The 26,488-nt window shown below is 37.5% G+C and overlaps 1 protein-coding gene across 1 annotated transcript in view; it reads right to left on the bottom strand.

Moving 5' to 3' along the window:
- DNAH7 (dynein axonemal heavy chain 7) overlaps positions 1-26,488 on the bottom strand; it is a 255,094-nt gene that overhangs the window by 194,719 nt on the left and 33,887 nt on the right. The window contains exons 6-14 of the mRNA XM_055572973.1: positions 24,030-24,117; positions 22,193-22,373; positions 19,799-19,874; positions 17,894-18,019; positions 11,767-11,886; positions 8,527-8,710; positions 7,738-7,917; positions 1,665-1,937; positions 516-643 (exon numbers count right to left, since the gene is read on the bottom strand). Of these exons, the coding sequence (XP_055428948.1) occupies positions 516-643; positions 1,665-1,937; positions 7,738-7,917; positions 8,527-8,710; positions 11,767-11,886; positions 17,894-18,019; positions 19,799-19,874; positions 22,193-22,373; positions 24,030-24,117 (1,356 nt within the window). The remainder of the gene's footprint in view (positions 1-515; positions 644-1,664; positions 1,938-7,737; positions 7,918-8,526; positions 8,711-11,766; positions 11,887-17,893; positions 18,020-19,798; positions 19,875-22,192; positions 22,374-24,029; positions 24,118-26,488) is intronic.

Below are 26,488 nucleotides of genomic sequence, written 5' to 3' on the forward strand. Positions count from 1 at the left end.
ACTAATTACACTTCTAGTCTTAAATAGGTATTCTGCTTTATACATTAGCATTTTTGAGTTTACTTAACAAGAGTTAGTTTTCCTTAAAATCTCTAGGTTGAACAACAAATGAGTTTGTAGCTAAGATAACATGTTCCCATGGACATGAAGGATAATTACAGTAAAATGATGTTCTAAATTTGGGATCCTTGACAACTACTCTGAATATCCACTTTGAAAACTCATTCTGTGTACTGATTACACAAACTTAAAAATGTGAAGTTAGATAATGTCCACATGACTTGTACAAAAGAAATGCAAACGCATTTTAATACCACCTTAATTCAGACAACTGGGAAGACATATTCATGGTGAAAAAAAGATACTAAATAGGTTCAAGTAGAAATAAGTTTGGCTTGATCTTTTCTTTTAGGTCATTTATGACACTGCTTTATCCAGTACTTTAGGTGACAGCTGATTCTATTTAAACCGCACCCCCCCGCCCCCGCACCAAATAAAAGTATTACACACAATACCTTGTATTTACTTCCTGATGATCTCTGAACATTTTAGCAATAAGTTTTCCACAAATGACATCTGCTCGCTTCACCAAAGCTCTGATTAATTCCTCACAGCGCACTTCAAACATTCCTAAACGAACAGTCTGCAATGTTGGGTATTAAAAGTTTAATAAACATGAAATGACATAAATGATTCCCACAGTTTTGCCTTTTCCACAATATTGATTTTGTGTGTATGATCTAATACAATTGAGTTTTTTTTTAATATGATGTAGGCTGGGTTTTTTAAATATGCTACCACTATCTTCTCAGTAAATCTCCTTGAATAGTATATCTTAAGCCAATTCTATTTTAGGACAATAATGGCTATAAAAACTTCGGAAAACTAAGTTATTGCTATATAGACAGTGCAAGATTTAAATGTTATATTTGCTCTGTACAAAAAGTAATGAATGTTCATGGTAGTAATTTTGGAAAAAATTAAAAAAAGGACAAAAGTAGAAAATGTTTAATTACCAGTCTTCTACTAAACAGAAGTGACCACATTTTGGTATAATTATCATTATTTTCCAAAGTATTTATAAACACCAAAGAGTTTAAAAAATTGGTTCTTGATATTTTTGAAGGGTCAAATTAAAGAAAGTACTTAAAAGTCAGGCTTGCAGGGTAGACTTTCAGCTCTCTGAGCAGAAGAATCTTGTTTTGTCTATTTCCATTTCTTTGGAAGGAATGATGCTAAAGCTGAAACTCCAGTACTTTGGCCACCTCATGCAAAGAGTTGACTCATTGGAAAAGACTCTGATGCTGGGAGGGATTGGAGGCAAGAGGAAAAGGGGACAACAGAGGATGAGATGGCTGGATGGCATCACTGACTCGATGGACGTGAGTCTGGGTGAACTCCGGGAGTTGGTGATGGACAGGGAGGCCTGGCGTGCTGCGATTCATGGGGTTGCAAAGAGTCGGACATGACTGAGCAACTGATCTGATCTGATCTGATATAGCCAGGGCTTACCACATACTTGGCATATAGAAAAGTCCAGTACATAGTTGTCTGTTGATAATAACGGTCTGATTCTTTCACTGTACAGTGTAGAAATACATCCTAATAAACCAGGGAAAAGATCACTAGGTATAAAGAGCAGCTGTACAAAATGGGTGATTTACCTTTCTAGATGTGTACTGTATATCCTCTATGAGTTTTTGGTATTTGCGAATTTCTTGTATTATTTTCTCATAATGATGATTTTCTGCAAGGAAAGCATCAGCATCTTGCTCAGCTTTTCTGGTAATTAAAAAATCATACTTGTCATAAAATCTGAGGTGCTCAATGGGTGCCACGCTCTCACGCATAACCACCTCCTTAATCTTTTCTTTGTGAGCTTCGACAATTTCATTCAGAATTATTGGCTTCAAGATTGTTGCTTTAGACTTACTTTCCTAAACAAAAGGATAAAAACCATATGAGTCATTTAAAATACCTTAAATTAAGGTAACCATATCATTTGTGTTGTGCTGTTTAGTCACTTAAGCCATGTCCATCTCTTTTGCAAGACCATGGACTGTAGCCTGCCACAGGCTCCTCTGTCCATGGGATTTCCCAGGCAAGAATACTAGAGTGAGGAGCCATTCCCTACTCCGGGGGATCCCTCTGGCACAGAGATCAAAGACACATCTCCTGCATTGCAGGCGAATTCTTGAGGGCTGAGCCATAAAGTAAGCACACCATATCATTTAGCTATATAAAAATGCCCATTTTAGCATATTGTCTTTTTACTCTCAAGGTACTCTGATTTTTCTAATCTATGTCTACAGAAGGAAATTCAGTCTAATCACAGCATATTTTAAATATCTAGGTTTCATATAATGTTTTGTTTTTCTTAGAGGCTATCTAGGTGTGTTTTGTTTTTCTGTATGAGTGAAAGAGCAGTCACTTGAGAACATGCACAGATTAAGATTTAGAATATCAAAACAGCAAAATCCACATTTTATTTGTGCAACTGTATATGCTAGCTTAAAAGGTAGTGCTTGCATTGTACATTTTTTTTAAATAAGTCAGTTCAATGTCATTTGATTATAGTCTTTGGTCACAATACTTAGTCACCTTGAGGAGTAATCTATCTGGAACAAAGAAAGACTGTTTACTCATTGATTGGACCCTGAGTTTTGATTCTGTGAACAGCAACTAGAACAGACTAAAATCCCTAGTTGCAAAATTTGCATTCTGCTACCACCATTAGAATAACATGGACAAGAATGTTATCAGACAACAATTTTAAATAAGCAAACAAATCTCTACAGACAAGTAAATGTGCAAATATGGTTTATTATCTTGAACCAAGATATACTTTAAATACACACACTGTCTCTCTCTCTCTCTTTGCCTGTTTTCCAGAGAAGGGATTTTTAACTATCACAAACAAAAATCATTGCCAGTAGTGAATATCCTACAGCTTTTAAACTGATAATATCAAATGATTCCTCAGCAAACTGGGTAATTTGTTCAAGTATCCAGGGTGCATTTGCCCACTATGTCCCCTAGTGGGCATTTCAGGAAATCACACTTTTTAAGAACTACATGCTTCATGAGATTATTAGTGAATCCCACCACCTTCACCATCATCTCAACCCTACTCTTGGGGCACAACAGATGTTTGGTGTCATCCTTTCTGAAAAAGAACTTTAGGATAAATAAACACATATTGTAAAATTTATGCAATGTGTGATATGCATATGCAAAATTTATGTGAAATTGTTGGGTCTAATGTGAAGCTTGTCCATTTTAGTTTACTGATTTCATTATATTTACTACCGTGGACAAGAGTCTTTTAGAAGAAATGGAGGAGCCCTCATACTCAAAAAAATAATCCAAAATGCAGTACTTTGGTGCAATCTCAAAACTACAGAATAATCTTGATTGGTTTCCAAGGCAAACCATTCAAAATCATAAAAATCCAAATCTATGCCCCAACCACTAATGCTGAAGAAGCTGAACTAAAATGGATCTATGAAGACCTACAAGTCATTCTAGAACTAACACCAAAATGGATATCATTTTCATCATAGGGAATTGAATGCAAAAGGAGAAAATCAAGAGATTCCTGGAGTAACAGGCAAGTTTGGCCATGGAGTACAAAATGAAGCAGGGCAAAGGCTAAGGGAGTTTTGTCAAGAGAACACACTGTCATATCAAACACCCTTTTCCAACAACACAAAAGACTACTCTACACATGGACATCACCAGATGATCAACAATGAAATCGACTGCAAAGAATATAATCAATCTGAAGATGGAGAAGCTGTATACAGTCAACAACAACAAAAAGACCAGGAGCTTACTGTGGCTGAGATCATGAGCTCCTTATTACAAAATTCAGGATTAAATTGAAGAAAGTAGGGAAAACCATTGGCCCATTCGGGTATGATCTAAATCAAATCCCTTATGATTATACAGTGGAGATGATGAATAGATTCAAGGGATTAGATCTGGTAGACAGAGTGCCTGAAGAACTGTGGGTGGAGGTTCGTAACACTGTACAGGAGGTGGTGACCAAAACTAGTCTGAAGAAAAAGAAATGCAAGAAGGCAAAGTGGTAGTCTGAGGAGACCTTACATATAGCTGAGGAAAGAAGAGATACAAAAGGTAAAAGAGAAAGGGAAAGATACACTCAACTGAAGGCAGAATTCCCGAGAATAGCAAGAAGAGATAAAACCTTCTTAAGTGAAAAATGCAAAAAAAATAGAGGCGAACAATAAAATGGAAAAGACTTGGAGATCTCTCCAAGAAAATTGGAGATACCAAGAGAATATTTCATGCAAAGATGGGCACAGTAAAGGGCAGAAATGACAAGGAACTAACAGAAGCAGAAGAGATTAAGAAGAGGTGGTAAGAATACACAGAAGAAATATACAAAAAAGGTCTTAACAACCCGGATAACCACAATGGTGTGGTTACTCACCTATAGCCAGACATCCTAGAATGTGAAGTCAAGTGGGCCTTAGGAAGCATTACTATAAACAAAGATAGTGGAGGTGATGGAATTCCAGCTGAGCTATTTCAAATCCTAAAAGATGATGCTGTGAAAGTGCTGCACTCAATACGCCAGCAAATTTGGAAAATGCAGCAGTGGCCACAGGACTGGAAAAGGTCAGTTTTCATTCCAATCCCAAAGAAAGGCAATGCCAAAGAATGCTCAAACTACCGCACAATTGCACTCATTTCACAGGCTAGCAAGGTAATGCTCAAAATCCTTCAAGCTATGCTTCCATAGTGCATGATCCAAGAACTTCCAGATAAACAAGCATTTATCTGGATTTAGAAAAGGCAGAGGAACCAGAGCTTAAGTAGCCAACATCCATTGGATCACAGAGAAACCAAGGGAATTCCAGAAAAACATCTAATTCTGCTTCATTGACTACATGAAAGCCTTTGGCTATGTGGATCACAACAAACTGTGGAAAATTCTTAAAGAGATGGGAATACCAGACCACCTTACCTGTCTCCTGAGAAACTTATATGTCAAGAAGCAACAGTTAGAACCAGACACGGAACAATGAATGGACTGGTTCAAAATTGGGAAAGGAGTACAACAAGGCTGTACATTGTCACCTTGCTTATTTAACTTATATGCATAGTATATCATTCGACGGAGGAGGCAATGGCACCCCACTCCAGTACTCTTGCTTGGAAAATCCCATGGACGGAGGAGCCTGTTAGGCCGCAATCCGTGGGGTCGCTAAGAGTCGGACACGACTGAGCGACTTCACTTTCACTTTTCACTTTCACGCACTGGAGAAGGAAATGGCAACCCACTCCAGTGTTCTTGCCTGGAGAATCCCAGGGATGGGGGAGCCTGGTGGGCTGCCATCTATGGGGTTGCACAGAGTCGGACACAACTGAAGTGACTTAGCATAGCATAGCATAGCATAGCATAGCATTCGAAATGCCAGGCTGGATGAATCACAAGCTGGAATAAAGACTGCCCAGGAGAAATATCAACAACTTTATATATGCATATGATACCACTCTAATGGCCGAAAGTGAAGTGGAACTGAAGAGTCTCTTGATGAAGGTGAAAAAGGAGAGTGAAAAAGCTGGCATAAAACTCAATATTCAAAAAATGAAGATCACAGTATCTGGTACCAGGATTTCATGGCAAGTAGATGGGGAAAAAAGTGGAAACTGTGACAGATTTTATTTTCTTGGGCTCCAAAACCACTGTGGACACTGACTGTAGCCATGAAATTAAAAGATGCTTGCTCCTGAGAAGAAAAGCTATGATAAACCTGGAGAGTGTATTAAAAAGCACAGACTTTACTGACAAAGGTCCCTATAGTCAAAGCTATGGTTTTTGCAGTAGTCATGTATGGATGTGAGAGTTGGACCCTAAAGAAAGCTGAGTACAAGAGAATTGATGCTTTTGAACTGTGGTGCTGAGTAAGACTCTTGAGAGCCCCTTGGATTGCAAGGAGATCAAACCAGTCAGTCCTAAAGGAAATCAGTCCTGAATATTCACTGGAAGAACTGATGCTAAAGCTGAAGCTCCAGTACTTTGGCCACTTAATGCAAAGAGCTGGTTCACTGGAAAAGACCCTGATGCTGGGAAAGATTGAGGGCAGGAGGAGAAGGTGGCAACAGAGGATGAGATCATTGGATAGCATCACTGACTTGCGATAGACATGATTTTGAGCAATTCCAGTAGATAGTGAAGGACAGGCAAGCCTGGTGTACTCAGTCCATGGGGTCACAAAGAATTGGACATGACTTAGTGACTGAAGAACAACAATGTGAATCTTAATAATATTCGTCATAAAATAAGTAAGGTGGGAAGTCATAACTGGTATCCACACAGAAAACCAGGAACATTGAGAGGTGACACAACCTCAAAATGCAGGTTCTCGGGACATAAAATTTCAGAATGCTGCAAGTTAAGGGGGCAATAAAAAGAAAATGTCTTATCTGGGCCTTGTTTTTCAGTGGAGAAGAAAAAGAGTGGTTGTCTTAAGAATTTGTAGCCACAGACCTGTTCTCATACAGATTTGGGTAAATGTTCATACTATCAGTATTGTCCACCAAATCCTCAGGCAAAAGTTTTGTTTAAAAGGGTAATGGGTTTGCAGGGGCCTCAAGAGCACGTATCAATATGCAAATTCCAGAGGAACCAATTCAAATCAAGGCCTCAAAGACGTCCTGCATAAAGTTCTCACTTGTACAAGGCCACAGTAATAAAGGAAAGGCACTTATAGAAATAAACCACCAGGAGCAGGACTCAGATCAGCAAACAGAGAAGAGTAATGAATATATAACCAAGTACAAGAGACTATCAAAAATGATCAGGCTTATTTGAAAAAAAAAGTTAATGGGCCCTGAGAAAGCAAAAATAAAAGTTACATCTATGGAGACAATAATATTCTCAAAATGAATAATGTCACAATCACAATGTTAAGTAAAATAAAACAAGTCATGGACTATTTATAAGATGACTCCATCTATACAACAATATGGAAAAACTAGAAAGAAATGTAATATGCAGCTGTGTATTGATAGTAAGTTTATCTTTAAAAATTCAGAGTAATAACTATAAAATGCAAGATAGTGAATCCTTTGCTAGAAGGTAGAAGAACAGAACTATGAACAGGGAAGGACAACTGAAGGGCAGAGTTTAAAGGTCACAGTCATTGTATGAGTTAGATTGAAGGCATGAAGGTGTTAACTTTATTACTACTTAAAACTTTAAACATTAGCCTTAAAACTTTAAATAGAGTCCTGCACTCTTTTTATGCATGAAATACTTATGAACTATTTAAAAAATAAAAAAGGAAAAAGAAAGCTAATGGTTGGACTTGGGAAACTTGAAAAACTTTTAAGTAAATGAATTTTCAGACATGCTTATTTCATATACTAGATTGCAATAACTACTGTTGAAATATTGTAGTTCAGCAGAATGTTGCTAAATATTTGGCCAAAGAGAGAAGGGAAGCCAGACCTGATCACAACTTTAATTCTTCCCCCTCAGAAAGTTTTCAGCTGAGTTCAATGAAAGACTGTTCTAAGAAATCAGTATTAAAGAGAAGCTAATGGGAAAATAGTATGTTTTCAAGCAAAACTGCCTTATAAGCCAATGTGATTAAGTCATTTATATTCTGTTAAGCGGAGGATACCAGTCTACACCTTCTAGAAGTTATTTGAAGGAAATACTGTCATGCAAATTCAAGCAATCAGAATATCATTGCTACTTACCCATTTGGAATACAATTTTGTCTCAACTCTTGGCACAAAATTTACAGCCTTAATCATGACATCATAAACATTTAGAAGGATGTCTGTATAATCATTGAAATCAGGTTCAAACTTAATGGTGTCATTATCAAGAATCAGCCTCATGACAAAACCTGGATGTTCAAAGGCCCTAACAGAATCCTGCAACAAAGAAATTATATAAAATATATATATATTATAAAGTATCCATAAATATGCATATCAATTGTGAGAGACTAAGGAGGGCACTGGTCCAGTTAGAATACACCCTTCCTCTCATGACCTAGACAGTTAACCCAAGGAGGAGCTGTACCAAAAAAGATAAGAGCCATTCCCAGCTAGACTTGTTGGTATCTACTATAGGGCCAAGATGCCAGAAAAAGGAAGATGTGTATAGCAGTGGGGCTCTAGAATCATGCAAGAAGGAGCCCAAGAGGAGAATATTCAAATTCCCAGACTGTTCACCCTGTATCAGGACCTTCTTACAGTAAGAAAAGAGTTGTTTGAAGAAATCTTCCCCAGTCATCATGACCCAAATTTCCCAATGATGGGAATTTTCACTTATTCCCACTAACCTCACTAATATAATAATAATATATTCTACACATGTAGGTTGACACTAAGTCTTTTTTTTTTTAAACTTACAGGTAAGTGTAATAGGTCTAAAGATATACTTTCTGATCTCTCACTGGTAAAAGTTATAATTATCCACTCTCAAAGAACTGAAAATAAATTGGTAAGTGAATATTGGTATGAGTGAATCTTACTTACTGGAGGTTGTGCAATTAAGTCTGTGTACTCTTGCATGGAAACCATAGCGAGCTCCTGCAGCTGTGCAGCCATGAGTGTAGCAACACAGTTGAAAAAAGATTCCATTTTGGCACTGCTGTCACCGGTTGGCAATAGTTTTTTTTTATTACCTTGGTAATAAATATTCTGCACTTCTGGAAACCACCTTCAAAGAACAAAAGACTTTTAAAAGTTAATCCTTTCAGTGAATCACTCCTCTAACATTAACAGTAACTTCTGAACATCCAAAGGTCTTCACAGAGAGGTATATTGCCAAGTGACATTATCCACTTTCTGAAATGTAAGTGCAAGCATATTTCATCCTTCCTAAGACATTTTAATCATAGACAATGGAAAATGGCTCAATGACATGATGCTGTGATAAAAACGTAACTTGAACTCCATGTATGACACTCTTTGGATATTATAAAAATTATCTTTACTGGATATTACAAGGCATGCCTCCCATGGATTTGTCAATTTAAAGCTAAAATATGAGTAACATTAAATCAAGGGAAGCCTTTTTTGGTTCAACCCACTTGATATTTTATGCTATTCTATTTCACAATGATAGTTGAAAACAAGATACAAAACAACAAAATCAAGTATGTTCTTTTCTTATCCTCCTTAATGAGAAATTCTAAAAGAGTGACTGATTTAAAACAAGTTTCAAATGTATATGCATCCTTGTAATAAAAGGGAAACAATGAATTTCATATTCACAGACACGTTGTGATAAGCCAAGTTTTCAGTTTACAAACTACTGCCCAACACTAAAATTAAGGAATATTTGTACCTCTTTTATAAGATAGAATTTTTAAGCAGTCAGTATAAGTTCAGGAGTTACCTGAATGCTCCCAGAGAGATCAAAGTTTTAAATGTATGTGTTTGTCCCTTTAACAAATACATGTTTTGTGCCTCTGTGCTAGGGACAGTGCCTCAGGAGATATGAAAAATATGACATAATCCTTTATCTTTAGAATAATAAGGCAACGTGTCATAGCAGAAAAGCAGATACATTTGAAATCAAAGGATAGAGTCATATTTTCTACTTAGGTAATAGAGAAGAGTTTTCTAGTGAAGAGGGCAATTTCACTAAAGAATAGATAAAAATGAAGTTAAGAAGACCATGAGAAAAGAATCTGAAGTAGAAGATATGAAAAATAGGTAGGAGAGGTAGGGCTAATACGTCTAATCATTTTGCTATCCGTATCAGAGCTAACAGACTAGAAAATCGGAATAAGTAAGTGGGGCAAAGTATGCAGGACTTTGCAGAACTTGGGAGCTAAACACAAGAACTTGGGACAAGCTTATGCTCTATGAATAAACAGCATATCCTTCTGCAATGGGGCACGATTGCTAAAGCAACAGGTAAAGAGGATAGGTAGCAAATACTAAGGGGAGAGAGCAAAGCCAGATACAGCAGATACTAAGGGGACTGAGAAGTTTCCAGTAGCTCAGGCAAGAGATGAAGACAAGTGAAATGTATCTCAACAAAAAAAGAATAGTTAGAGATACACTAAATATGGCTAGAGGCAGCCTGGGGATGGTGAGGATGTAGATGATGAGTAAAAGAGATAGAAAAAGTAAAAAACTTTTCAACTTGGCCTGGGAATGGTCCAGAAGAAGAATGGCAGGTCTGGAATAAAGAGTAAATACTGTTATGGAAATGTTGAGAATCAGGTGCTGACATTTCATTCAACTGGAGATATACAGTAGAAATTTTATAAGAGGGACACGGAGCTCAGAAAACATAAGCTCTTAAGACAGCTAAGAGAGAAGAAATCATGAAACTGTTGAGAATATAGAGAAGAAAAATGAAAGCAAATACCTGCACAGCCTCTACTCTTAGATAAAATAGTAAGATTAAGTAGAGTCAGAAAAAGAGATCAAAAAAGAAATAGACACAGGGACACAGAACAGAGACTTAGAGAAGGCGGTAGTGATAAAGTACAGCAACTGCTGAATAGAAGTGGAGGATGAGGACTAAGAAGACATTAGGGTTTGGCATAGATGTCACGATTAATCATTTACTAATTGTTTCTCCACTGTGGTGAGCTGATGTTCTGCCTTTCAGCCACGATAAAACACATTCTGGATCCCTATTTAAAGTATGGTCAGAGCGATCTTCCCTCAGAATCAATTAAGCAGCATCAAGAGATACAGTTAATCAATCTACATCTTTCATCAAATAATTCAATAAAGGTTTATCCTCTACTCTTTTCTTTGACATCCAGTCTACTAAAATTTGCAGTGGAAATGTATTCCTGGGGTAGAACCCTAAAGTTATAGAATAAGTTATATTTATTTTTATTCTGTGCTTATGAGGTCATATTCTTCTCTGCAATTAATTACGAAGTTTCATTCCGCACTTCTCCTCTATTTTTTATAAGAAATAAATACTAATATTATATAAAAGTCTAAAGTTCTTTCAAGTAATATCAAACAAAGAATTTGCTTCTAATGCATTAGTGAATAAAAAACATAAAGGAAAGATTTAGCCATAAGCTGTTAAAAGATACCTTTCTAAGTACCTTTAAGAAATCATAAAACCAAGCTGGAGTTTCATGTCCTCTGTTATCTTAAATGTGATCCAATTTTAATGTTCTATTTGTAATAACTTAATGACCTCTAACAGAGACAATTTTCCTGTATTGTTTCAGAACATTTTATCTGGCACCAGTATCAATAATTATCATATGTGGCTATTGCATTTTGAAGGGCCAAATCAAAATGATGTTTAATTCTCATTTGATAGGTCTAACCTCCCAATACAACTGTAAACTCCTTTAAAGAATATTTTCCCCTATAATCGTCTTTAAACTTTTCTGTATCCTCCATTCAAAATCAAGATGTAATAGGCATATTACTTTGCATGTATTCATAGCAGACTCAAAGAAGTATCTGGAGAACGATTAGTTGACGATCATTACCCTCCCGCCCCCATGTTATCCAACCCTACACTCAGAGGAGAGGGTAGAAACAAGACATTGAAAAAAAACATCAATTATAACCATCTTAGTTTCTATACTATCTATGCTGCATAGAACATCTGGATAGACATCACAGAGCAAGACAGTTAAAGACATCATATTTAACTCTCAATCAGAAATGATTACAAACTTGTTAAAATGAGATTTTCTGAAAGCAGTTAAACTATAGTAGCTCAATCATCACATTTTAAATTGTATGTTTTTTGTACATGAAATTTCAAAACTTTACATTTTCAGTAGAGTCTCTTTGGCAGATTCCATGTGTTTCATGACAATTGTCTGAAAAGTTGACAGTTCCAATGCATCCTGACGATTGTGAAATTCTTCTATATCAACTAACCGTAACTTTCTGCAAGAGATGTCAATGAACAGTGATATATGTATGAGTGGCTTTGGTATTTGATATTTTGCTAGTTGGTTGTTCCCTTCTCAAAAACAATATTCCTGGGTTTTATCACTAAAATTTGTGTTTCATAAAAATATTCTAGAACATAAATTATTTTAATTTTAAAATAATATAATTAAATTCAACAGGAACACAGTTTGATATAATGAAAGAGTGCTATACAATAGAAGGATATAATAACTGAAAATTTATGCCTAGTTAGACTGACTTTTTCTTCAAACTAGAATAATTATAACAGAAAAAGAGGTAGAGCTCAAAGCTTACAAGGTCCACTCCTCCTAAAACAAAAACTGTACCCATTGTGAAAAGAGAACAATCCTGGATATTGGAAAGCCATGAGGTGAGGGAGTTCTCACACCTAATTATGACTCAGTGTATAAAAAAATCTTTTGAACTTGTGTGATTTTTTTTTTTTTCAGAAAATTGTGTTTACTTCAGCCAATAGTTTTCAGTTCTGACTACAACACTATGATCCTTGTTACAAATGTGCTTCACTCAAGAATTTTCTCTAGCACATTAAAGAGCAATAGTATCTATTAGTTTCATTGTTATTCACCTCAATTTAACTACAGATTACTTTCCTAAAGAAATTGCTTTTCAATTTCTACATGATCAAATGTTTTCTATGTTATCTGAAAGGTAGTAAACACTACTAAAACATTAAATTTTTGCTTAAACACTAATATAAAATATTGGTTAGTAAATAAAACACGTTTCACATCTATTTAGATTCCTTTCACAAGTGGAAGTCCATCTCCTAGATTATAATGAGTTCAGTACATGACATCAGTGATATATTATGCTCAAAGTCGGTATAGCCATTGCTGAAGAATCATTGGTAATGCGTTATTCTGGACAACTGAGCAGAGCAAAGCAAAGTTTTACATAAAATATTTCTAAAATGTAGCATGACAGCACATACTAAACATAATCTGCTCTCTTTAGGCTTCTAGCTCAACATGTTCAATGTGACTTTCTGCTTTAAAGTGGTACCTATAAATCAGGGTGCAGGGGCATGCCATGTGAAGCAGCCCTGAATAAGGGCAGTTGCTAGGGCAGAAGCCCTGGAATCCACTGTGCCATTGAGCAACCAGACCAATTTTCCCTGCATTTCCTTGGTGTTTGATTTAGAGACAAGAGACAATTCTAAGCACAGGGCACCCATCTTTCCTGTTTTGAGACTGACAGGCTTTTACAAAAGTTTTATAGAACTTTTTCCATAAAATCCCTGAAAACGCCCCCTATTTGGTCAAAAGGCTGAACTGTTAAGAAGATGGGAAAAATATTACTGGACATTAGTCCTACTTTCTCAGGACAATTCCTACAACAATCTAGGAGTAGAACAATAGTTTTAATCACTGGTTTAAGACTACAGAAAGAGTCAGAAAAAAAAGATACTCAACAAATAACAGTCCCAAATCACCCAGACTGAATGTCAGGTTCTTCTCTGAACTCTTCCTATCCTTTACCTGCTGCAAGCAAGCAAATGTCAATTTCTGGAGACTCCGCAGTCAGTCATGGATCCCTCCCATCCTCACACCCGCCACTTGATGTTCATCACAGTCTGAAACCTACCTTGATCCTTGGATCCATCACTGATTTCAGGCAGAAGGGTCTTTAGCAGTCTTGGCCCAACACTCTGGACTTAACATCAAGTCAGTTTCTGACTTTGATTTCTGGTTCTCAAAGCTAATATCACTTCTTCGTGAAGTCGCTCAGTCATGTCCGACTCTTTGTGACCCCATGGACTGTAGCCCACCAGGCTCCTCCATCCATGGAATTTTCTAGGCAAGAGTACTGGAGTGGGTTGCCATTTCCTTCTCCAGGGGATCTACCCAACCCAGGGATCAAACCCCGGTCTCCCACATTGCAGGCAGATGCTTTACCGTCTGAGCCACCAGGGAATTGCTACAATCTCACTTCTTACTGGGCCCAAGTTGCCTCTTCAATCACACTCCAAGTGCTCACGTTTCTTGCTTGCTCCATGAATTTAGAAACATGTTGTGCTCTTGCCAGTTATCCTCCTTTGTTGCATTCGAAGTAGCACACTCTAGGCAGTGCTCTGCACTTGCTTTCTTCACTTACTAAAACATCCTGGAGACCTTTCCATAGCAGCACATTGATACTGTTCTCATTTGTATTTCATGGCTGTATTCCATTGTGTGACTGTAGCATCATTTATTGAACCAGTCTACTATCAATGGTTACTTGGCTGTTTCCAGGCTTATCCTCTTAACACCTGGCACAATAAAGAACCCTTAATCTCTATCACTTGCTATATTTTCAGGTTTTCATCTGTAAGCTAATTTCCCAGAAATGAGATTGCTGGATTCAAGAGTAAATGAATTTATAATTTTGATAGACATGACCAGATTCCCCTCAAAAGGGTGCCCATTTCTCCAAGCTTCACTAACAATGCATGATGTTAATATATTGGAATTTTGTCAATCCAATGGAAAATAGAATGATATCTCAATGTAGTTTTTATTTCAATCTCTTTGTATTTCTCTTATTATGAGTTAGTTTAAGCACCTTTTTAAGCACCCTTAATTTAAAGGGTAATCAAGTTGTATCCTCTCTGAGTACTGTACAGTAAATTAATCCATGGTGTTCTAGTAATATTTTATTGGGCTCACCTTGGTCAAACCATGAATTTAAAAAATCCACTTTATCTTTTCTTTGACATCCTCTGATTTCTACTGTAATTTCTATGATAATTTCTACACTAATATATACACTGTATATATATATATATATATATATATGTGTGTGTGTGTGTGTGTGTGTGTGTGTGTCCCCCTGCATACACCATTTTTCAAGCAAAAATACCTGGGTGCTATGTACGTTTTTGACTACATTATAAATACCATTTTTGACATTAAGTGGGTTCTATAAGCCTAAATATTGAATGGCAAGAATTTGCACATTTTCATCTAGAGAGCATCCCTTTAGGGTTCCACATTCAGGCATTTTAGAGTCATTCCGATGATTTTCTGCATTACCATTCCCAACTCACCCCTACCTCATTGTTACACAGAGCATGTATGCTTAGTCACTCGGATCTCCCACCGAATGGGTAGCCATTCCCTTCTCCAGGGGATCTTCCCAACCCACGGATCAAACCCAGCTCTCCTGCACTACAGGCAGATTCTTTACCATCTGAACCACCAGACGGTCACACAAAGATGGCCTATTTTTTCAAGACCTGCTGAGATTCAGGGCAGACTCAGAGTAAGGATGCCCTGTGTGTCCAATGCTGGCTTCTACTCAGAGGAGCAGCACTATGACAGCCCAGCCCACTCCTAATATTCACACAGAGTGAAAATGACTTACACCAACAAAGGCAACATAGGAGTTGGTAGGGCTGTCTTCCCACCCACAGACCACAAAGCTCCTTTCTCACTTGTCCTTGCTTTAGCTGCTACAACTAAATATATCTCTGCCAATATTATCTCTGCCACTACAACCCTGAACACTAATTTTGGACTCGTAACATATACTATTTACTGGAGAAGGCAGTGGCAACCCACTCCAGTACTCTTGCCTGGAAAAGCCCATGGACGGAGGAGGCTGGTAGGCTGCAATCCATGGGGTCGTGAAAAGTCGGACACGACTGAGCGACTTCACTTTCACTTTTCACTTTCATGCATTGGAGAAGGAAATGGCAACCCACTCCAGTGTCCTTGCCTGGAGAATCCCAGGGACGGGGGAGCCTGGTGGGCTGCCGTCTCTGGGGTCGCACAGAGTCGGACACGACTGAAGCGACTTAGCAGCAGCAGCAGCAGCATACTATTTATTGTTTTCTTATCTCAGTTTTGTTGTTTTTACTTCTTCCCCTTCCTCCTTTGATTTTGTCTCTTGCCTCCTTTCACTGTGTAACAGACAAAGTCTAGCCCTTTATGGACAATATTAGACAATGATGCTTATCCTCCAGTGTCCAGCCCAGTGTATTCTGGCAGCTCCATCTGTGAACCGGTATTTTAAAACAAAACAAAAACCACACTGTGGTAGTGTTTTGAAAATGTACTACTGCGTATAAACACCCTTTGTGAAAACAATATACTATATTGTATGATCTTATCATTGCATACAAAATTAGATCACAGGCCTTCTCCAGGAGAGATATCTGAGTACCAGTACCCAAAAGAAAGGAATGAGAAAAGCACAGGGCAGGGAGATGGCCTCTTCCTATTCCTATAAGACAAATTCAAAAAGACAAATAAATCCACATTACACAACGGAAAGTTGAAAAGATTTCATTTCTAGCAGTTAAGTAGTCTCACTGACAAAGCCCAGTTTTATGTCATGTATGCAATGGCACCTCACTCCAGTACTCTTGCCTGGAAAATCCCATGGACGGAGGAGCCTGGTAGGCTGCAGTCCATGGGGTCGCTAAGAGTCTAACATGACTGAGCGACTTCACTTTCATGCATTGGAGAAGGAAATGGCAACCTGCTCCAGTGTTCTTGCCTGGAGAATCCCAGGGATGGGGGACCCTGGTGGGCTGCTGCCTATGGGGTCGCACAGAGTCGGACACGACTGAAGTGACTTAGCAGCAGCAGCAGCATGTATACACATGTATGTGGCCACACATATACATTTGGCTACAAGAGCCCAGAGCAAAAAATGAGAAGATGCCCCACTAATGGTTAGCACGTCTTTCGCTGGGTTGGTGGAAAGAAGGGAAGCCATGAGGAAAAGAAAGTCCAGGTTGGTGAAGTCAGGTAAAGTAAAGAACATTGCACTTTACATATGTATCTGTACAAAGAGATTAAATTAAAATTTGTTAAACAAAGGAAGAAGGGGAAAGAGGAACAGAGGGAGGGTGAGGAGGGGCCTCAGACACCGCAAACCCACATTCATCTCACAGGTGGGAAATGGAGAGCCTCTGATGAGAGGGTGGCAGAGCTGGGGTGATTCTGGGTGGCTTGACTTCCTGGTTAGGGTTAGGTGCTCCTGTGTGCTAAGGATCCCAATTTTGGAAGGAATTCAGAGAAGTTGGTCAGCGAGGCCTCCCCAGTGTATGTCCAGGGGGCTTCCCAGAACAGAAACAACAGCTGCACTTCTGTAGCACACAGAGCTCTTAGCTTTCCCTTCGCTGGTCTGCAGGAGGCGAGAAAATGTGCTCATTATTGTGCCCTCATAACAATACCTGCTATTAAGAACCAAGAGACCTTGGAGAGCAGATTGCTAGTAAAGTGTGGCGGCTTTGGCTGGGAGGGTGAGAAAAGGTCCACGGACCACCCTGGAGACCTGGGTGCCATGTCCTCTAGACAAAGATCCACCCAGGTTTTGAGAGGTCTTCTTTGAGAAAAATAATATAAAACTATATTACTTCTGCATATTTTATAAATACATATGTCCACGTGTGCCTATTGCTAGGATGCCCCCCAGTGCCTCAGAAGGGATGGCACAAGGGAAGCATACAAAGCTCAAGCTTCTAAACTGTGAGGTAAACTGTCCTCAGCCCTAGGGCTAAGACCTTTAGCACCACCGTGCCCACCAGTGTTCACACCATGACATCACCCACACGGAGATGTATAATCTCCAACAGTTGCCCAGAAACTTCACCTCATGCCAGTCACATGGGCAGTATTTCCTAGGTCTCTGAACAATACAGATTATTGTAGCAGCTAGTGTTCCATGGGATTTAAAACAAGGTATGGCAATTCGGTCTTTTAACTATGACTACTCCTCAAAATAAATGTGGTAATTGGGCGGGGGGTAGGGAAGGGAGAATTGGATTAGAGATGACGGTGATGCTCACTTATTACTCTATATAATTCTATGTTATTTACAACCATGTTTAAATACTTAGGTTAAATTTGCAAGACTTTTAAAATTTGTAGTTAAAATAATAAATGAAATAATTAAGATAGAATAGCTTTCATCTCTCTTAAAAAACAAACAACAACAACAAAAAATCTTCAGTAAGGCCAGAAATACTTACTTAAAAGTACTGTGCCACAAATCTAGCACCGACAGCATTGTAGGGTTCATTGCATTCAAGTGATCCCGAATATAAGTACTTGCAGCTAAAAATGATTTCCTCCAAGGCTTTGGAAGAATTTCCATCCTGAAAACAGAGAAAATATTTAATTATCTTCTTTAAAAATCAAAAAATATTCTAATATTCAAAATACTTTTTGAGTAACACTTTTTTGAGTTTAATTTAAATGATCCCTCATGGTAATAATAAAACATGTTATATAATTATGCTTTAAAGTATATAAAGGTCATACTCATTATGGTTTAGTATACTTTCTAATGCATATAAAATTAGATTTGAATTTTTATCATATAAGAACATTTTTTCCCTAAATGATTGATCTGATGGAGTCCACAAATAACTAACAGTAATTAAGCAGAAAAGAATAGCCAGCTATGTTTTATGTACATCTTCAAAGACTTTTTTAAAAGGAAACATTTAAACATTTTATACCCCTATCGGTTTTAAAACATTTTAAGAATATAGTCTAGCCTGGAAATCTCCTTAAATTGCACCTCTGACTTAAAGGTCATTACAAAATCAGGAACACTAACATTCTATTTAAAGACATGTATTCTGTAACTGATGGCTGGATGGTAAAGAATCTGCCTGCAATGCAGGAGACCAGGGTTCGACCACTGGGTCGGGAAGAACCCTTGGAGAAGGAAATGATAACCCATTGCAGTATTCTTGCTTAGACAATTCTATAGACAGAGGAGCTTGACAGGCTATAGTTTATGGAGTTGTAAAGAGTCAGACATGAATGATAGAGGGTTTAATAATAATATTTTCTAACTCCTCCAACTTGAATAATCATCTTTTATATATTAAAGATGGGCCATCTTCATCTTTCAGAGTGTATTTAAACATTTATATTTTATGCCTGTAATTTTTTTTACTCATTAATTTGAAACACTTAGTCTTGTTGTAATATATAGTAAGTTTAATTCAGTTTGTCATTTGTGGCCATACCACCTTTACAATTACAAAGGATAATTCTTGTCTATACCTGGGAGAAAAATATTCTCCATAGAAAATATATTGACTCTTTTTTTAGTTGTTAAGATAAACGATTTGGGGCAATTTTAAATGATATAAAAGAAACAAAGCAAAATTGAGTGGTTACTTAATCACATAAGTTCTATTCAAACTGTTTAAGAGATTTATTCCTAAAAATGCTAATTATTTTAGGGAAAATATATAGCAAGTGAATTTTCATATTATGCATTCTATATTTTAATCCATGTAATAAAATGAAATATGTTCTATATTTGCATATTTTCTGTAACATTCCCAATATGCTTTGAGGCATTCAAAATGCCATCAAGCTTTCATGTCTGCATCATATCTGAAGCCCATGCTTGGAGCTGTAGAAATACAAAGATCTGTATCGTGTTCTTTCACCAGCATACTTATATTTTAACCACATAGGCATTCATCTGTCAGTACGTCTGCTTGCCTACCCATTTATCCAACAATTTGTAAACATAATGTGTTTGTGTTTAGTCGTGTCTGACTCTTTACAACCCCATGAACTATGGCCCGCCAGGTTCCTCTGTACATAGGATTTTTTCAGGCAAGAATACTGGAGTGGGTGGCCATTTCCTCCTCCATAGGATCTTCATGACCCAGGGATGGAACCCCTGTCTCCTGCATTGGCAGGCAGATTCTTTACCACTGAGCCACCTGTGAAGCCCAACATAACACATTAGGGCTTAAATACATAAAGATAGTACAACCACTTGTATAAATGAAGTACAAAAATTATAAACATATATATGAGAAAATATAACCAGTGTATAAAGATATACACATACACAGAGATGATCGCAAAGTCAATATTCTTAGAGAAAATTGATTCCTTACTCAGCACGATGGGGTGGAAGTTCTTCTACCTTTTTGTCATCTTCCTTTTCTCTAGGATCTTTCAAAACAAAATCAACTAAATGAAAATTGAAAAGTTCCGATCAACAATCTTATAGTAATTACAGTATTTCCCAAACAACTGCAAAATTAAGTCCTTTAAAATTGTTTACATTAAGCTTTTTAAAATAATGAGCAATGTGTGTATTTATAAACACAAGAGATTTTAAAATTTTTATGAGAAAATCTATGATGTCTGTGTCTTTGAGAATGTATGTACTCTTTCTTAATGATGTTCCATTCTTTCATTTGAAAATCATTGCTTTTAATATTACATTTTCCTTTTGAGCTATGTACCACTGAAAGTAGTCTTATTGAATTGAAAGTCAGCAATACAGAGCAGTAGTTTCCCTTCACTGAGGAAAGATAAATATTGCTCTGTTCTCTTTTAAATTGCTTAAGAGCATAGAACTATCTTGTTAAGAAATCAGTAAAGTGAGTTCCCTCTGCTTCTGTGATCCTTAATTCAGTTAATTCTATTCTTCCTACTTTTCTTTGAAGATGCTCTTTCTAAAATGCAAATATGTTACTACCCCTCTGCTTAAAATCTTTCAGTGACTCTCCTTTACCCTCAAATGCTTTTAAGAAGTTGCCTTTTGTAAGGCCCTTAATATTCTTTCCCTCTACCTGAAATGCACCCTTTTTTGGGGCCACCAGAAGGGCTTGCAAGCCCAGAAGAGCCTTTCACTTTTGTCTACTATCATTTCCACCACTTCTTAGGCCATGCACGTTTCCTAGTACATGTTCATCCTTCGTGACTCAGTTCAGATACCCCCAAGTCCTTCCTAACTGTCAGACATGACCTCTTCTCCCTTAGAGCATGTTCTTGATTTCTCTCCTCACTGTATTTGCTACTCTGCTTTATCATTTAGTAATCTGTCCATTCCTTTTATTACATTATGAACTCTTCAGGGGCAAGAATTTGGCTCTTTACATGACCGACACACTCAAAGCAGTCTTAAATGCAATGAATGGTCTCCTCCTTGAAGGGTTCCCAGACCATTTCAAAGCAATATGATTTCTCCCGCTCTGACACAGAGTCAGTTATATTAGGCGTACTACCACAAACAACTGGAGAACCTTTCTTTAAAAAAGCATAGATATGAAAGACCTGACTCCAGAGGTTTTAATTCAGATGGATGCAGAAATGAGCATTTTTTAAATGATGCTGATTATTAGTCAGTCTTAGAGTCTATTGGTTTATACCACAAGTCAGCAAACTTTTATATAAAGGGTTAGATTGCTAGTATTTTCAACTTGTGAGCCACAAGATCTCTATCACAACTACTCAGTCTCTTATGGTACAAAAGCAGCTATAGACAATACGCAAATTAACATGTGTAGCTGTGTTTCAGCAAAAATTTATTTACAAAAACAAGAAGTGGGCCAAATTGGGCCTGTGAGCTGTAGTTTGCTAACCTCTGATCCATTGCAATAATTTTGTAATTGATCACACTCTACTTTATGATATCAGTAATATTAAGGCTATGGTTTTTCCAGTGGTCATGTATGGATGTGAGAGTTGGACTGTGAAGAAAGCTGGGCGCTGAAGAATTGATGCTTTTGAACTGTGGTGTCGGAGAAGACTCTTGAGAGTCCCTTGGACTGCAAGGAGATCCAACCAGTCCATCCTAAAGGAGATCAGCCCTGGATATTCATTGGAAGGACTGATGCTGAAGCTGAAACTCGAATACTTTGGCCACCTCATGTGAAGAGTTGACTCACTGGAAAACACCCTGATGCTGGGAGGGATTGGGGGCAGGAGAAGGATGGGGATGACAAAGGATGAGATGGCCGGATGGCATCACCAACTCAATGGACATGAGTTTGAGTGAACTCCGGGAGTTGCTGACGGACAGAGAGGCCTGGCATGCTGTGATTAATGGGGTCGCAAAAAGTCGGACACAACTGAGCGACTGAACTGAACTGAACTGAATGCTAACATTAAAATTTTCAGTTATGTTCTTTGTTGAGGGGATACACAAAGAAGTCGCTCAGTTGTGTCCGACTCTTTGTGACCCCATGGATTGTAGCCCACTAGGCTCCTCGGTCCATGGGATTTTCCAGGCATGAATACTGGAGTGAAGGAAATGAAGCCGTTTCCTTCTCCAGTTGAGGGGATATACCCCTAAAAATAGAAAGACTGTTTTGAAATTTTTTTGCTACACTTTACTAATGAAATTTGTCTGAGACCTGAAGCAATATAACAGCAAAACAATAAACAGCATAATAAATACAATAAATAGCTTCAAGTATAGATGTCAACTTTAAACTTTCAAAAATTCATCTTTAATATGATACATTCAAATCATAAAGCAAAGAGAAACACTGATTTACCTATGGATTTTTTTACACTAAGAAGATAATCTTCTCTCATTTCATCAGACAATGCAAGTATGCTGTTAGTGAGGACTTTCAGATGCTGGGGGACTAAATTCAATACATGCTCCAGCCAAGAATCTTCCATTGGTGCTACATGGTCCGTATCAATTCCATGGTGGATATAATAGTAATATCTCTATAGAAAAGAGAGCAAGAAATGGAGATGGGTTTAGTACTATAAAGGGTTTCCCTAGTGGTTCAGATGGTAAAGAATCTGCCAGCAATGCAGGAGACCTGGGTTCATTCCCTGAGTTGGGAAGATCCCCTGGAGAAGGGAATGGCCACCCACTCTTGCTGGAGAATGTCATGGATAGAGGAGTCTGGTGGGCTACAGTCCCTGGGGTCGCAAAGAGCCAGACATGACTGAGCAACTAGCACTTTCACTTTAGTACTATAATAAGAGAAGTATTTATCAAAAATAAAACTACTTAGCAAAATTAGAGTTTTAGAACAAAGAATTTACAAATTATAAAAAAATGTCTTCTGCAATTCGTATTGCCATTATTTGTGTGTGCTGTGTTTAGTCATTCAGTCGAATCCAACTCTTCATGATCCCATGGACTGTAACTTGCCAGGCTTCTCTGTTCGTGGGATTCTCCAGGTAAGAATACTGGAGTAGGTTGCCATTTTCTACTCCAGGGGATCTTCCCGACCCAGGGATCCAACCTACTTTCCTGTGTCCCCTGCATGGCAGGCAGGTTTTTTACCACTGTGCCACCTGAGAAGCCCTGGTATTATTTGATCTCTCCTATTTGGGACTTCCCTGGTGGCTCAGAGGGTAAAGCATCTGCCTGCAATGCAGGAGACCCGGGTTTGATCCCTGAGTCAGGAAGATCCCCTGGAGAAGGAAATGGCAACCCAATCCAGTACTCTTGCCTGGAAAATCCCATGGACAGAGGAGCATGGTAGGCTACAGTCCATGGGGTTGCAAAGAGTCGGACACGACTGAGTGACTTCACTTACTTACTTATATTAAAAAGATGATTTTTATTTCATGAAAGTCAAAGCTCTTATCTTAATTCATAACTATGTTATAAAACATGAAGTTAGATTACCAAATATGTAATGTACTAAAGAGAACCCAGGTGGAAGTAGAATTGTGTGAAAATGGCTTTAGGAACCTTGTATTATTGTCAATCAGAAGTAGATATTAAAAGCTGTAAGTGAATCAATATTCCCTATTCATTAATCTCAGAAATATTATACCATAGGATTTATGAAATTTCCAATTGGCCTATTGGTAGTCCATACCATAATTTTACAAATGTTGTTAAATGTGTGCATGAGAAATTCATTTTAAGATGTGACAGTATTTCTCTAGTAATGGGCATTTAACTTCAATGTATTTTCACAAGCTTTTACAAGTCACTTAGAAAAGAATTCAAATATCAAAATACTTTCAAATTAGCAATGTTAAAGTCTTTGATATTTACTTTTTAAAAATTTTATATTTGAAATCCTTGAAGAATCACTTTTTCTAAAGTAAGCTGATATGCTTTGTGAAATGTACATTACATAACTAAGATAATTTCTCATAGAATAAAGACATAGAAAAGCTATACATGATGAGGCTAGCTTTAACATAGGAGCAAGGAGACTTGAGATTCTCTGTGGTCTTGGAGAGTACGATTTCCTCCATTCATCCAACAGAGCAATTTTATAGAACTTCATATTTACTCCTACATTCACACTGTTCCATAAGGAAGAAGTGCAGAATAATCTCAAAAGCATAAAAGCACCTTCAAGGGCTTCCTTTACTTTTAATTATACTGACAAAGAAATATCTTGTTACCAAGATGTCTTTCTCTATTGCAGAAGTGGTTAGTTTTGGAAGTGTGCTTTCATCAGGAGTCGCTGAGTCTAAGGCAGCATCTTCTTGCCTAAGAAAATGACAAACACACTATTCAAATGTATATAAATGTATATAAAATAAGAAAAGTACATTACTGAACATTTTTAAAATAGTAAAACATTTACTTGGTACCATATTCCTCCCAGATTACTTTCTCTTTATTCATAGACACAACGTTTCACACACCCAGGTATACTAGAAGTGATTTGAAATATCTAAATCGGAGGCCACATCCTTTTTGATAAGCTTTATTCATTCTTCTTCACTGCTCCAAAATCATCTCTCTCCTGAAATTTTATAGAAATGTTCTTGCATTATTCCTGAAATATATATGACTAAAATCCCATGGACAGAGGAGCCTGGTAGGCTGCAGTCCATGGGTTCGCGAAGAGTCGGATACGACTGAGCAACTTCACTTTCACTTTTCACTTTCATGCATTGGAGAAGGAAATGGCAACCCACTCCAGTGTTCTTGCCTGGAGAATCCCAGGGACGGGGGAGCCTGGTGGGCTGCCGTCTCTGGGGTCGCACAGAGTCGGACATGACTGAAGCGACTTAGCAGCAGTAGCATTTATAAATGAGGTTTAGAAAAGCATGGATGGGAAAGATTTTGAATATAGTTTTGCCAAAGACACAGATATATTCTTCCAAAGACCATCTCTCAGATTCCTCGGGCCACACTAAAAGTTAGCAACAAGTGACATAGAAGTTCATATGCTGCTATGTATTTATTATTGACTAATTGTTCATATAATACTGTAATGTTTCTAGCTATAATTTACTTCAAAATCTGTACCAGATATGATCCACATTTTGCGACTTCCTCTGGGGCTCCTATGTTCATATCTTCAAAGCAATAAATTGTTCTCAAACAGCTTTACCCTCTTTGTCATTGATTGTATCATGCTGCAGATCCCAACTTCATCTGGGATGGATACAGGTTAGTGACAGTGTAATAAAATATTTTTTCCCACTAACTGTCCAGTGAGTGGAGACAGGAGGTTTATTAAATATCTGCCTTAAATATCATACCAAAGTAGGTACTCAGAATGGATCTTCTGACTTCTTTTGTCTTTTGAAAATCTAGGAATCCACTATTCTGTGAGCTTTACACTTACTCTTTTCAATTAAATGGATCAGAGGAAAGAGTCAAGGCAATGTCTCAAGCAGTGTCTCAGGTAATGTCTCAGTTTAATTCAGTAAGTAGTAGATTTAGGAATGAAATCTGCCTAGGAGACTCCTGAAAAAGGTCTAGACTTGCAGTCAACAGGTACCAAGGAAGGAAATGAATACAAAGGCTAAGAACAAGGAAGTTATCTGAACAGCTTTATGCCGGCAAATTAGACAATTTAAATAAAATCCTTTAGGATTTAGGATTTTTGTCTTTTAAGACAAAGTAATAAATGTTTATCAATAAACATTTGATAAACATTTGAGGGAATAAGCGTATGAAAGAGTGGTGAGAGATCGTCAAGATATTCTGTGGTTGGAAAGAGAAGGGTTATTTTAACTGCAAAAGAAACCACCTTATTATTTTGGTCTTTGCAGTAAAAAGTACTGCAAAAAAGTAAAAAAAAAAAAAGTAAAAAGATACTACTGACCATCATGTTCTTCAGGAATCAGGACATCTGGGCTCAGATTCTGCCACTATAAAGTATATAACCTTAATAACTGGATTGTTTTTCTTTTTAATGGCAGAAATGCTTATCTTATCTAATTTGCTGAATCCTGGCACTCAAGTTTCATCCTCTATGAAAGTAACATGGACCTAAAAGGATGCAGCAAGGTTGGGAGAGGGGAGGAGATAGGAGGCTGGCAGCAACAAGAGAGGCTGCAGAAATTCTTGCCCTCAGAATGAAGATCCTTTCAGCTCTAATACTCCATGACTCTATTTTTCTGTGGCCACAGGCGAAAATTCTGCTCACTGGAAACAGTAATAGAAGCTCTTTACTGATCACCTAGTCAGGCCCTAAATAGTCCCACATATATTTTCTCTAAATCATATACCTACTGTTACAGGGCACAGTGATATAATTATTCCCACTGTATAGATGAAGAAACAATGTCAAAGAGATTAAATAACTTCCCCTTTACACATCATTAATTAAATATAAAAACAAGGATTTGATTATCCATAGGTGCTTCTACACTGCCATGCTCTTTTCATCAAAGCAACATCCCTTTCAGAAATAAATCAATCAATGCTAGAAACACTGTACCTGGTTAAAGGGAAAATATGATGTATTTTATTTTACAAAAATGAAAGAACGAAATTGATAGTTTTTTCTCTTTATCAACAGAGATTTTTGGTTCAAGATAGTAACACAAACATCTATTTTTTCAAGTTTTTCTGTGAAAATGGTAGTAATGTTAGCCCATGATTGTGAAGCAACTAGAGG

Source organism: Bubalus kerabau, chromosome 3, assembly GCF_029407905.1.
Source record: "Bubalus kerabau isolate K-KA32 ecotype Philippines breed swamp buffalo chromosome 3, PCC_UOA_SB_1v2, whole genome shotgun sequence".
Taxonomy (NCBI): Eukaryota; Metazoa; Chordata; class Mammalia; order Artiodactyla; family Bovidae; genus Bubalus; species Bubalus kerabau.